The 12,471-nt window shown below is 41.0% G+C and overlaps 1 protein-coding gene across 8 annotated transcripts in view; it reads right to left on the bottom strand.

The window, feature by feature from the left end:
• Window positions 1-2,384: 2,384 nt before the first annotated feature.
• Window positions 2,385-12,471, bottom strand: part of KDM4C (lysine demethylase 4C) — a 425,827-nt gene continuing 415,740 nt past the window's right edge. For all 8 annotated transcript variants that reach the window (XR_004177866.1, XR_004177865.1, XM_009188789.4 and 5 more), the window contains 2 exons: window positions 8,129-8,221; window positions 2,385-3,478 (listed from right to left, as the gene is read on the bottom strand). Coding sequence is in view for 6 of the 8 variants with exons in the window: in XM_009188789.4 (XP_009187053.1) it covers window positions 3,302-3,478; window positions 8,129-8,221 (270 nt within the window). In the remaining 2 variants the exon portion in view is untranslated. The remainder of the gene's footprint in view (window positions 3,479-8,128; window positions 8,222-12,471) is intronic.

Raw genomic sequence — 12,471 nt, 5'->3', positions numbered from 1 at the left:
AGATAAACGTCACCAAGGAGACTACAAGACTGGATGTACACAATAGATGCTCAATACATCATTAATATCGGCTGCTTTTGATGAAGTTTCATTTTCTCAAAGGGACCTCAAAGTTCCCCGGCCACCTTCAGATAATGAAGCACGGGGTTTCTGAGTCATAGACCCACTTGCTGGAGAGTTCAGGCCTCATCAGAGACTAGAAATCATTCTCTCCACTGGCCAGTGCTATGTGTTGCTACAACATGTCAGGTGAGAGGATGTGTAACTCTTCAGATAACTGCTCATCTGAATTCTCAGAGACTTTGCAGGACAATTGAGTCTTGCAACCAACCAATTACTTCACGTAATGAGAATGCCTCGGGATCTCTGGTTAGCTTCAAGTTTATGGGGCTGATTTATATCTGAAATGAAGATTGTTTCATTTCAGATTCCTTTTACTTAAAGGCAAAAATAAAGCACAATGTTATCTTGCAGCAGATACTGCTCCAATGATTATTCATAAGGCCTCCAGTGCATTTCTAGTAACGTGTGCATGAACCGCCTTGTTTCACACTGGATGGGTACAGGGAGAGGTGGCAGACCCACTCATTCCTACACGGTTCTGTATTCTCGGTCTCCATGTTTCCACGTACTGTGACCCAGTAGCAATGTGTAATACATTCTGGGAAGCCATGTGATACTTCAGTGGATGCTGCTTCTCAATTTCTCTCTAGTTGAACTAAAAAAAAAAAAAAAAAAAAGTCCTTTAATAAACGTAAACTGACAAGGATCACATTGTTCTCATTTCAAACACACAAAAAGGAATTAAAATGTTATGAAATATGCCAGGCCGTTTTTACTAATCCCTTAACCTCCAGAGAAAGGGCTTGCAATTAGTGTTACATTAGAATCGTCATAGCTTAGCAATTTTTTTTAAATACTAGGACTTCAGCTGATTTTATGCTACACATATACACTAAACATGCAGTTAGTGTAACCAAAAAAATTAAAATTACAATTGAGGTGCCACACAGTAAGTGAAAAAGGTTTAACAGTCTGTCTGGTCATAGAGCTAATAACCACTTTATGCAGAACGCAGTGAAACAAAGGTGCCTTTCTCAATAGCCAGAGTGCATTTGTGGCCAGCACTATTTTACTAAGGCCATATACAGCTGTACTTGGTTATAGGCACATTTGTTAAGGTAGACTATAAAAAACAGCTGTATTTGAGATCGCATAGACCTCTGCACATTTTCTCCCTGTGGCAGCCAATCAGAAATCTTGCTGACAGGCAAACTTGTACAGAACAAGTGATCCTATTTAGATTAATTCCTCTTAATGCCTTACCCAAGCCTACTTTCCTGGCATATCATGTAGAGAGCAGGTCAGTTCCATTCAAAACCTAGAGATAGAAAATTCAAGCTTGATTAGTTGATAAAATATATGACTACACTGGTAGAGAACGTGGAGTGCTCACTCTGTAAAAGTAAGGCTGGTGGGCTCTACCCCAGCTCAGAGTTGAGCCACAAGGCACTCTGGAATATGAGCGCCCAGCCAGGAAGCAGTCTAGGGAATTGGTTTTAGCTGTGGCTCTTTCCTTACTGTTTTGGTCTTCACTCTCCACCCAGAACCAGGATAACCCATACCCTTTGCCATGAAACTCTGAAATGCCGTTCCAGTCCCTGGTTCTGGGCTTTTGCCCATAGGATGTTAACCAGAGCCCCAAAGAGGACTGAAATGTGCTTACTTGGCTGGGCTTGCTTGCTCTCCTGCCTTTGCAATTGACATGAGAAGAACATACCCGGGTTGCCCACTGGGCCCACTAGAATAATGGGAGACCCACGGAGCAGGTGTGTGAGCTAGTCCAAGCCAAGATCAGCACAGCTGTCCAGCCAAGCCCTGCCTAGATGAGAGAAATAAATGCTTTCTGCTGCAGGCCATTAAGATTTTGCAATTTTGCAATTGTTTGTAATGTAGCAAAATGGTGGCCTCAGTTAACTGAAGCAGTCACCAAAACTGCCTGCCACTGCCTGCATCCCTTTTCCTGTCTGTCCCACAGGTCTCATTTATACAATGAAGGAGGGACTGGAGAACCGCTATTCCTACTAATGACAGCTGCAGACCAGGAATCCTGAGATGAAAACTGATCCAGACTCAAGAGTCTGAGATGTATGCAGGGCCTAGAAGGAGCTGAAGAAAACACTTCCATTGGTACTGAAGTGGGCAGGCAGGGGACTTTGTCTCCAAAAATATCACCATGCATGTGCCACAACCATGGAAAAAGTCAGCGACAGAAGGAGGGTCTGAAAAACCTGGGCCGCAGTATGTCCTGATAGCCAGCTCTCCAACAAACTGGTTTTTCTATTGGTTTAAACCCAGACAAATAAGCAAGTCAGAGACAGGACTGGAGAAAATGGAAATCTTTATTTTTAAACACTAGTACATTTTCAGGCTGTTTTAAAAAAGAAAAATCATGTTACATTAGTTCAAAACTATGCATCAAAGCATATTTATTTAAACTCTAATTTTACAAACACATAATGAAAGAAACATATATTTTATAAATATCTACTCAGAATATGTATTATGAAAAAAAGTGTTTAAAAATAACAGCCCCAGATCTCCCTCTTTAAATATATAAAATTCGCATACAATTCATAAGAATTCTTTCTCAAGAGCCAAAGTTTCATTTCACAAAGGCCAACAACTCAGTTCCCATCAGACACAATCAAAAGTAATAGGAATATTCAAAAATGTAAAAGTTCTGTACAAGGGAAATACAGATAGCACATGGGTAAATCTCATTAGCATACATGCCATTTGTGTTTTAAAAATGTTTTATAAAAACTGCAATTTGAAACAAATAAGTGAGAGTCCTTCCCTGACTGTGGAAAATATATAAATTATTGCCCTCCCCGCTGGGTACCGAGGTGCCACCTGCTGGAGCTGGAGAGAGAGGTCCCCATGTGTTTCCTGACAGGGGCCTAAGCTGCACAAGGGGACCCGCCTCCTCTGTGGCAGTGGCTTTTCCTAGTGGGTGATTCACTAGTACTTCCTTTCACTTAGAAAAATTCTTTGGGATCATAGAAGACAATTGCTCACAAGTGAAAGCAAGACTAGAGATGATTTCAGATTGCTGCATCCAATTAATAATGTGTATTTTGTATTTTTGGTGACCAAACTCTGGAAACCCGATTTACCACTGTCAGAGACACACCCCGTCACCTATGCCAGCAAAACTCATGGCACAGCCCCAAGGTCGTCCCTTCATCTTCTCTCTTCCTACCCAAGCTGCTCTGTGGCCTGCAGCGATGTATGCAGACTACTGTCTCTTCTGGCACTTCTTCTGGAAAGAGCTCTTCAAAAACGTGCGGTACACAGGGTCGGCCACATATTCGTTCTTAAACCTGGAGCTCAGCACTCTTTGTCTTTTTCTCTCCCCTTGGATAATGTCTGCTCCATAAAATGTGTCTTCAAATCGCATGTCAGAGGCTGTGGACTAAAAGCAGCTGGTGTTATAGTGCAAAAGGGCACGGCATTTGATCTTCAGAAGACTGGACAAAGATCTGACTCGGTCAGCTGGGGTTAGGGTGTAGATGCCCCGGGCACCAGCTCAGGCTAGAAGGGCCCCAGGCATGACTTTGGGCTTTACCTCACCTCTCCCATCCAAAGTGGGGGGCTCCATTTAGCCCCACTGTATCCAGGATCTCCCCACCCTCCACCCTCAGGGACCTTCCCCAAACAAAAGCAAGATTAACGTCTCATTTTAAACTTCCCTCATTTTTCATCTCCCCTCTGGCTCTTGCCTAATGAGGTTTTCGACAAATGTCAACAGTCATCTCTAAGTTACCTTTACTCCTACTTAGCTTTGGGCCTCTGCCCCATCCCTTCCCTGAAACTGTTCTTACTGAATGAAGTCCTAGTTGCTAATTCCTGTGACACCTTCCTACTCCTAAACTGACTTGACTAGTCCGCCAACTAATTACTGCTTAAAGCTCTCTCTCTTCTCTGTCATTTTGTAAACCCATTCTCCTGCTTCTCCTTCTCTGGCTGCTCATTTTGATGTCTCAAGGGTTCGCTTTCTTAACTGTCTGCTCAACTACAATGCCCTAATGTTTGGCACTGGGCCTTCTCCTCTCCACTCCTGTTCCCCGGGCCTTTATGCCCACACCCCTGGCTTCAGTGTCTGCAGGAGATGCTCCCATCTCCTGCTCCAGCTCAGGCCTGTATAAGTGCATTTCCCCAGCAGGCATCACAAAGTCCTTGTCTCAGAGGCCCTTCAAATCAACCTGTCCTAAATTGAACTGGAAACCTTCCTTCTCCATTGCTGTCCTTCCTACATTCCATAAAAAGCACCACCATCCCCATGCACCCAGTTACACTGGCCAGAAACCTAAAGGCACTGTAGACATTTCCCCACCGTGTCCAGGATTCCTCCTGCATGTACCTTGAAGCCCTTCAGCCTTTCTTGTTAATCCTTACTGACCCTATGGGGTAGGCCCTCACCTCTCCAAACCACTGCAATAAATGCTTTACCTCCAACCTGTTTCCCACAGTACCACTGGAAGAAAGCTCTCTAAAAACCCTCTTATAATAAGACTCTACATGATCATATGCCCTTGCTTATAATTTCCCAACAGCCAACTGCCTTCAAGATGACATCCTCACTCCCTGGGCTAGACCTACATAACCTGGCCAGAAGCCTGACCCATGCTCTCCTCAGATGACATCAGTTGCAGGTCCTGGCCATACTTGCCTGGCTCAGGGTCCCATGCTTCTCTGTCTTCGGACACACTGTTTCATTTTTGTGAAAGTTATTCTATTCTACTGTCTCTGCCCTCGGCAAGCTTAAGGGTCCTTCTGTGGGTCTCCTATGGCCCTGACACATCCACTCAGTAGGATGAGGGCAGTGGTAGAGGTAAGGGGCAAATAAGTTTCTCCCCATCAGGGGAACCCTATAAAGATGAGGATATTAGGGACTGTGTACCCAATTTTACACGTGTTCCCCACTGCAAACAACGTGCCTAGTACTCGACTGCTGTTCAGTAAGTGTTTGCTGAGTGAGGGCATGTGGCTTTTTCTGTGATAATCAGATAAAGCCTAAAGTCTATGGTAGGCACTATTTTTGCTTCCCAATTCCCTACTATCTTGCTTCCTAAAATGCACTGGCAGCTGTTTTCACTGAGGTGGATGACTTCTGATGACATCAACACACAGCACATTTCACTGTGCTGAGACTGCTTCCCCTGGCTGCTGGCAGAGGCGAAAGACGCTTTAGGACTCAAAAACACACAGTCCATGATAAAGAAGAGAAAAACAAGAAAACAGCTACAAGGAAGCCTGAAAACAAAAAATGTACCGAAGTGTAAAGCTGTTCATGTTTCCAGCCAGTTCATGGGACAGTTACTCGGGGTAAGAGGCCACCTCCACGGCTTCCCCCAGATACCATCTAGCTTCACTAGGGAAGAAAACTAAATCATTATGGGCTGGTTGGGTTCCCTCTGCCACTAGGAGAAAACACTTTTGTTTCATTCATTCTTGGCAAGATACTTCCTCTGAGTAATCTTTCACTTTTGTAAGTGCTAAAGTTATCAAAGAAGAAAATAAAACATCTATGAAAGTGTTGCCACTGTGCAGAAGCAGCAAAATTCAGCCTCTCAAATACAATAATAAAAGCGATTTACCAGGAGCTCTAGCTAATTATGCACCGTTGCTATGGTTATTCTGTGAGACAATAAAAGGTAATGGGGCTGTTTCTGAAGTGAGTGGAGAAGAACCCCACACGATCACTGAGGTGGACTGCTGACTCTTTTGAACAATTTCTCCCCCAGTCAGCGTGCATCTGGGTGAGCTGAAGTCATTAAAATACAAGACCTCCTGACAAGGGCTGCTAACCTCCATCCTTAAAAAACAAAAAAGACTTTTCTAACCATAAAATATCTTCCGTTAATGAGTTTTCCAATTAGATTTGTTTTGCCAACTGGAAAAAAAATAGTAATCATGGACAGATTAACCAAGGGTCTGAGGGCTATGTACCAACCTGAAGGAGAAGCAGGCTGGCTATGGCAAGACAATAAGGTGGCCAACAGGACTTAGTGACTGTGAGCCTTTGTTCCTGAAGATATTTTCTACTTGGCTCGGCCGCTCAGCATAGCAGGCTGCATTCAGAGTGTATGGATGTGATTTATATATTTTCACTGTTTTTTTTTTTAAATTAAAAATTTTCTCTGAGAATAAAAAAAAATTGAATGTTGGTGAGCTTGTTCAGTGAAATAGACCTTAGAAAACCCAGGACCTGTGTTCAGAGACAGCCACAGGGGAAGGCATCCTGTGAAATCTTCTGTGAAACAAAGAAATTGTGATCACAGTATGAAAGCAACAAGCTTTCTTCTCATGTGATTAAGAAACAGTATTTGAAATCTACAAGACTCAGCTGGTAGGAGGCTTAGTCATACATGGGTTAGAAAATGAAAGACCTAAGAGACTTCAAGAGGCTACCTCCTCTACTCCCCATCCTCTAAATCTCTAGGTGCTGAAAAAGGAAAAGAAAGGAGTGGGAGGAGCAGGGAGTAAGTAAGGGAAGAGGGGAGTCCAAGGAAGATAGGAATACAGAATGAGAGGAAGCTATCTCTAACATCTCGAAAAGGAAAGTTTTTCTCAAGAAATTTCAGGTCTCAGAACAGTGACAAGTCATCTAAAATTTTCAGGTCTTCACTAAGATTTGGCTGGTATTTTCACAACAGGAATATTTAATTTTTTCTTTGCTTGCCATTATTATCTAGTGGTTACTCTATTTACAGGTGTGTGGTCCCCTCTGAGCCATATTTCTCATTGAACGGGTAGCAATACAACCACTCCTCTTGACAATTTCACTTTGAAGGACTTTCCTCTGAAGGATGCAGCTGAGAGGAAAGTCAGTTACTCTGCTGTCAGGATCCCATCTGATGGGAAAAAAGCTGCATATACAACTGAACGTTTAAGGCAAGCTTGTCCAACCCATGGCTCGCGGGCTGCATGCTGCCCAGGATGGCTTTAATGCGGCCAAACACAAATCTGTAAACTTGCTTAAAACATTATGAGATTTTTTTGCCATTTTTTTTTTTTTTTTTAAATAGCTTATCAGCTATCGTTAGTGTAGTTTATGTGGGGCCCAAGACAATTCTTCTTCCAGTATGGCCCAGGGATGCAAAAAGATTGGACATCCCTGATTTAAGAAAACCCTTGGTTTTTCCAAAATAACCAAGTAATCTATAGTGTCTCTATCACTGCAGACAAGTATATCATAAGCACACACTAAACCGAAATTGTCATTTATTCCGAAAAAAAATTTCACTTTAGTCAGAAAAACCGCATCCATTCAAATTTCTCTATTTAGGATTTATCATTTCACAGATGCAATAGATATAATTCTAAATGAATAAAACTGACTTCATTTCAGGGTCCACTAAATATTTTATGATACAATAATATGAAGCATAAATTATTGTGAATTATGTTTTTCAACTTCAGTTTTGATTATCTGTCCATGTTTGTTCATCTTTTAATGGTATGTGAGGGCATGAAACTAGTATTTCCTTTTTAAAAAACTGCTTTAGTATTCCCACAACTGGCATTTAGGCTTTGTTTATCGCTTTTATTATGAAAGTCAGAGTTTAGCTTAATTATGAACTGACACAAACATCAGTGAATCAGTGACTTTCTGAGACAGAAGTTAGTCAATCCATGATAAGCCTATAGAAGAACAGACAGACATTCAATTACGCCGAGTCCTCTTTGATCTACTCCTGAATACTTTCTTTTAATGTTGCTTCTACTAACAAGATTGCAAATGCCTTGATGGTATCTTTGTTTGCTCCTGGTGTTTTGCACAGAGCACATATTCAGTAAGTATTTTTGTGCATCAATAAATGTCAAAACAAAGAAGCATCATTTGACTTCATTAGAAAAATAAGGCACATGCATTAGTTTCCCTGATTCTGGCTGAATTTGAAGTTTGCATTCAATAGGTTTCACTAAGGAAAAAGTTGCATTGGCTTTCTTTAGAATTAATCCAAAAACCCAAGTATGTTTCCTGCCAGGCTTGGGAAACATGAGGTAAGGACAAGGAATTCACTTGGCAGGTCCCCAAGTGGCATCTGCCAGCACTTACAAATCGAGCTTTCACTCTCTTGGGTAACTCTTCATCTAAAGTGTAGATGTCCTCTCTCTTCATTGCTATCTGGGATCCATCTTCAAACTCAACCTAACGAAATAAGATAATATGATACACATTAAAAAAACAGCACTGACCATTTTTAAAGGTTCCAATTAACTACATAAAAAGATGAAAAGGACTCAAACAGAACAAACAAGGGAACCAGCTGAAGACCAAAGGAAGTAAGAAGAGTTATTTCCCTTATTAAACTAAGTAGAGGCCGGGCATGGTGGTTCACGCCTGTAATCCTAGCACTTTGGAAGGCTGAGGGAGGCAGATTCCAAGGTCAGGAGATTGAGACCATCCTGGGCAACATGGTGAAACCCTGTTTCTACCAAAAATACAAAACTTAGCCAGGCATGGTAGTGCATGCCTGTAGTCCCAGCTACTTGGGAGGCTGAGGCAGGAGACTTGCCTGAACCTGGGAGGCAGAGGTTGCAGTGAGCTGAGATTGCACCACTGCACTCCAGCCTGGCGACAGAGTAAGACTCCGTCTCAAAACCAAAAAAATAAATAAATAAACTAAATACAAAATACATTTTAAAACAGGCCAAAATTCTTGGAAATGAGTATCTTGGAATATGGGATATGAAAACTTTATCTGGCAAAGCAAAAACAAAGAAAAGTAGCTGCTGATCAAATGGAAATCACAAAACATGAAATTGTGGGAAATTTAGCATTAAAATGGGTTGGATCTGTTAACACCATTTCTTTAGGAGGCTCTGACAACGTAACAGGGAGAACTGTTTCTCTCTGTGAAAGGAAATATAACATATTTCCTTTTTTTTCTTTTTAATTAAGACAGGGCCTTGCCCTGTTGATCAGGCTGGAGTGCAGTGGCCTGATCTCAGCTCACTGCAACCTCAACCTCCCAGGCTCAAGCAATCCTCCCACCTCAGCCTCCTGAGAAGCTGGAACCATGGCCATGTGCCACCATGCTCAGCTATTTTATTTTATTGTTTTTTAGTAGAGACAAGGTCTCACTAGACTCAAGCAGTTCTCCCACGTTGGCCTCCCAAAGTGTAGGGACTATAGGTGTCAGCCACCATGCCCGGCCTGTTTACTCTTACATAATAATCCTCCCAGACAAAATAATTTCTCCAATTCCTACAGAGCTTGAACTTTCAAAACTCACTTGTCAAATTCAATCAAATGCCATCAAAGGAGCCAGGAAAATCTGTTTCTCAACTTGCTAACATGTAAACCTCATCAATGTGTGAAAATACATCATTATCTAAAACAAAATGTTTAAAACTTTTTTCACGCTAACCAAATGGAAGCAAATAATTTCATAACCAATTTTTTTTTAACATTTTAAAAGATTTTGTCAAAGAAAAGTAACCACATTTGCTTAGTGCTACATGTAAGAAGCTTTACTTTTGCACTTATTATTTAATTAAATGTAATTAACAGAAACCTAGAGTACCTAGGTTTAGATCGGTTTAGGTTTAATCCAACATGAACTAATCTAGCCGGAAACAAAAGGGATGTAATCAGGTAGAATATGTAATATGTTCTAATTCTGAACCACATATTTTTCAAGTCCCTAAATTTTGTTTGTCTGAATTTTTTACTTTTAAGAAATGAAAATATGCTTGTACTTCTTGTCAAGAGGTAAGTTAAACCACACAGCAGTGCCATGTTAATAAAAAAAAATCTAGAGTTTGAAAAAAAATTTACACTTATTTTTGTTTTTTGGTTTTTTCTTGAGACGGAGTTTTGCTCTTGTTGCCTACGTTGGAGTGCAACGGCATGATCTCGGCTCACTGCAACCTCCGCCTCCTGGGTTCAAGTGATTCTCCTGCCTCAGCCTCCCAAGTATCTGGGATTATAAGCGTGCCGCCACCATGCCTGGCTAATTTTTATATATTTTTTTAGTAGAGACGGGGTTTCACCATGTTGGTGAGGCTGGTCTTGAACTCCTGACCTCAGGTGATCTGCCTGCCTCGGCCTCCCCAAGTGCTGGTATTATAGGCGTGAGCCACTGTGCCCAGCCACACTTATTGTTTAATTCACAGAATGTCCAACTGATATATCACTGTACTTTGCATTAAACAAACACTCTCTTAAGCTTGGGTGGATGATATCATTAACTGGCCACATCTGTGCCAATGCATTGGTCTAGGTTTGCTGAGACGCCCAGGTGGGTATGTCTCTCAGGCAAAAGTTACCAATTCTGGTTGATGAACATCCATCACTGTCTTAATAAAGATCAAACACATAATTGAATGTATTATTATCCACGTACTGTTAGCATTTTGAATAAGCTAAACAATACAGTGGAATTAGGTGCCAGTCACATGAGAACTCTTGCTGCCACTTCCAGGAGGGCTGACAATGGGAAGGGTTTTCTTCCTGGCCTTGTTTGAGCAGAATAATTTCTTTAACATTTAACTAGGCCATAGTGTCATCTGATTTACACAATTTGATAGCATAGCTAGAACCACCTGTGCCTACTTTCATTTGTTTTAGACCACTTAAAACATCTAAAAGACAAAAAGCAATTACAAACCTAGAAGGGAGTATGCTGTGCTAGGACTAGGGTAACCAACTGTCCTAGTTCACCTGGGACTCAGGGGTCCCTTGGGATATAGTTATTTTCAGTACTAAAATCAGGGATGGTTCCAGGCAAGCAGGGATGGTTGTCCACCCTAGTTAGGGCGGAGCTGAGAGAGAATTTTGGCCCTCTCTTTACCAGCTGTGTGCTCTTGGACAAATTATTAAAAAAATTATTCTTAAATCATTAAAATTTGGTTCACAGCCTTTCTTCCCTCATTTGTAAGACAGGAGTCAATAACATCTATTTTGTAGGACTACTCTGAGGGTCAAAAAATGCATATGCCTAGTATATTAAGCACTGTGCAGCAGGTATTTATCTGTCATATCTATTTTTAAAACTGTCTTTATTTGATGGTGAAGTTTAATAATTAGACACAAAACACAAAATGATCTCAAAAGGCCACTTGGCTTAATGAGGAATTTTAAACTACTTGTGCTTGAGAGACAATTTTAATATTAGTCTTAACTTTTTCATTGAGTCTATAAATATGCTTATAGCTTTATGTTGATAGACCATCATAAATTCAACTGAAGTTAACACACTGATTACTAATTAGCTTGAATTTCAACATATTCTCATTATGTGATACTTTTCATGTAGCAAATGGCTTTGCTACATGTAAGAAGCTTTACTTTTGCACTTATTATTTAATTAAATATAATTATTTTATTGTGCATTATATAGTAATGCTTCTTTTTCTGGATCCTCCAGTTATTAGCCTGTCTTGCGATTTTTGCCTAATTCTGGTCATTCTAATGCAAAGACGCTCCAGTACCTTTACTATTATAAATAACTTGAATTTGTGTCTTGAGACCATATGCAAATACCATATGCAAAGGGGGAAATGGCCTTTACACAGACACACAGACACACACACACACACACACAAAATGTATGTGCATACATCCTCCCCTATCCATTCCCCTTGGGTTTTTCTAGACCATGAAAAACACTCTCTCCTAAGTTTTTCAGACTTCTTTGAACACCTTTAATTGCACTGTGCTCCAGTTCCTGACGCAGTGTCTTATAATGCACTCTTCCATTTAGGCTCTTGCTCCTTATCAGTCTTTGAACAATTTCTCTGTTGAAACTGACAGTCTTATCATTCTCAAGCTGTTTTTCAACAGGCCTGAACCTTCTTGCTTTTTCTCCTTTTACTTCAATCCTCCTGTTTTCACTCTACAGTTTAGCCTGAGAATCTTGATTTCTGACACCATGTTACTGAAAAGTCTACAATGTATTGGCTCTAAATGTCCCCTTTTAAAACCTTTCTGAAGGAATATAAATGTACATGTGCTACCCATGTTGTTTCCCTTATTAAAGCTTAACTCATTCTCATTTCTGGGTGAAATAAAAGTAATTCATTTTTAAATTGTACTCTTTAATACTATGTAGGGTTCCCTAGTGAACAGAATGTCCAACTGATAGCCGTACTTTTCATTTAAAAAAGCATTCCTTTAAGCTTGGGTGGATGATAACCATCAGCTCCTTGTGACATTAACTGGCCACATCTATGTCAATGCACTGTTGTCTAGCTTTGCAGAGATAGGGGGTGGAGTGGGGAGAGTATGTCTCTCAGCAAAAGCCACCAATTCAGGGGCTGCTGGTTGAAGAGTGGCCATCACTGTCGTGGCTGAAGGTGAGATGAATCGGCCAACTAGTCTCTCCCCATACAACAGAAACAGCGGGAGGCAGCCTGTCTTCTAGTCACTTATCTTTCTGGCAGAACCATATTCCT

Source organism: Papio anubis, chromosome 13, assembly GCF_008728515.1.
Source record: "Papio anubis isolate 15944 chromosome 13, Panubis1.0, whole genome shotgun sequence".
In the NCBI taxonomy this organism is placed as follows: Eukaryota; Metazoa; Chordata; class Mammalia; order Primates; family Cercopithecidae; genus Papio; species Papio anubis.
The sequence above is the reverse complement of the archived record's forward strand: the minus strand, read 5'-3'. Positions and strand labels throughout refer to the sequence as shown.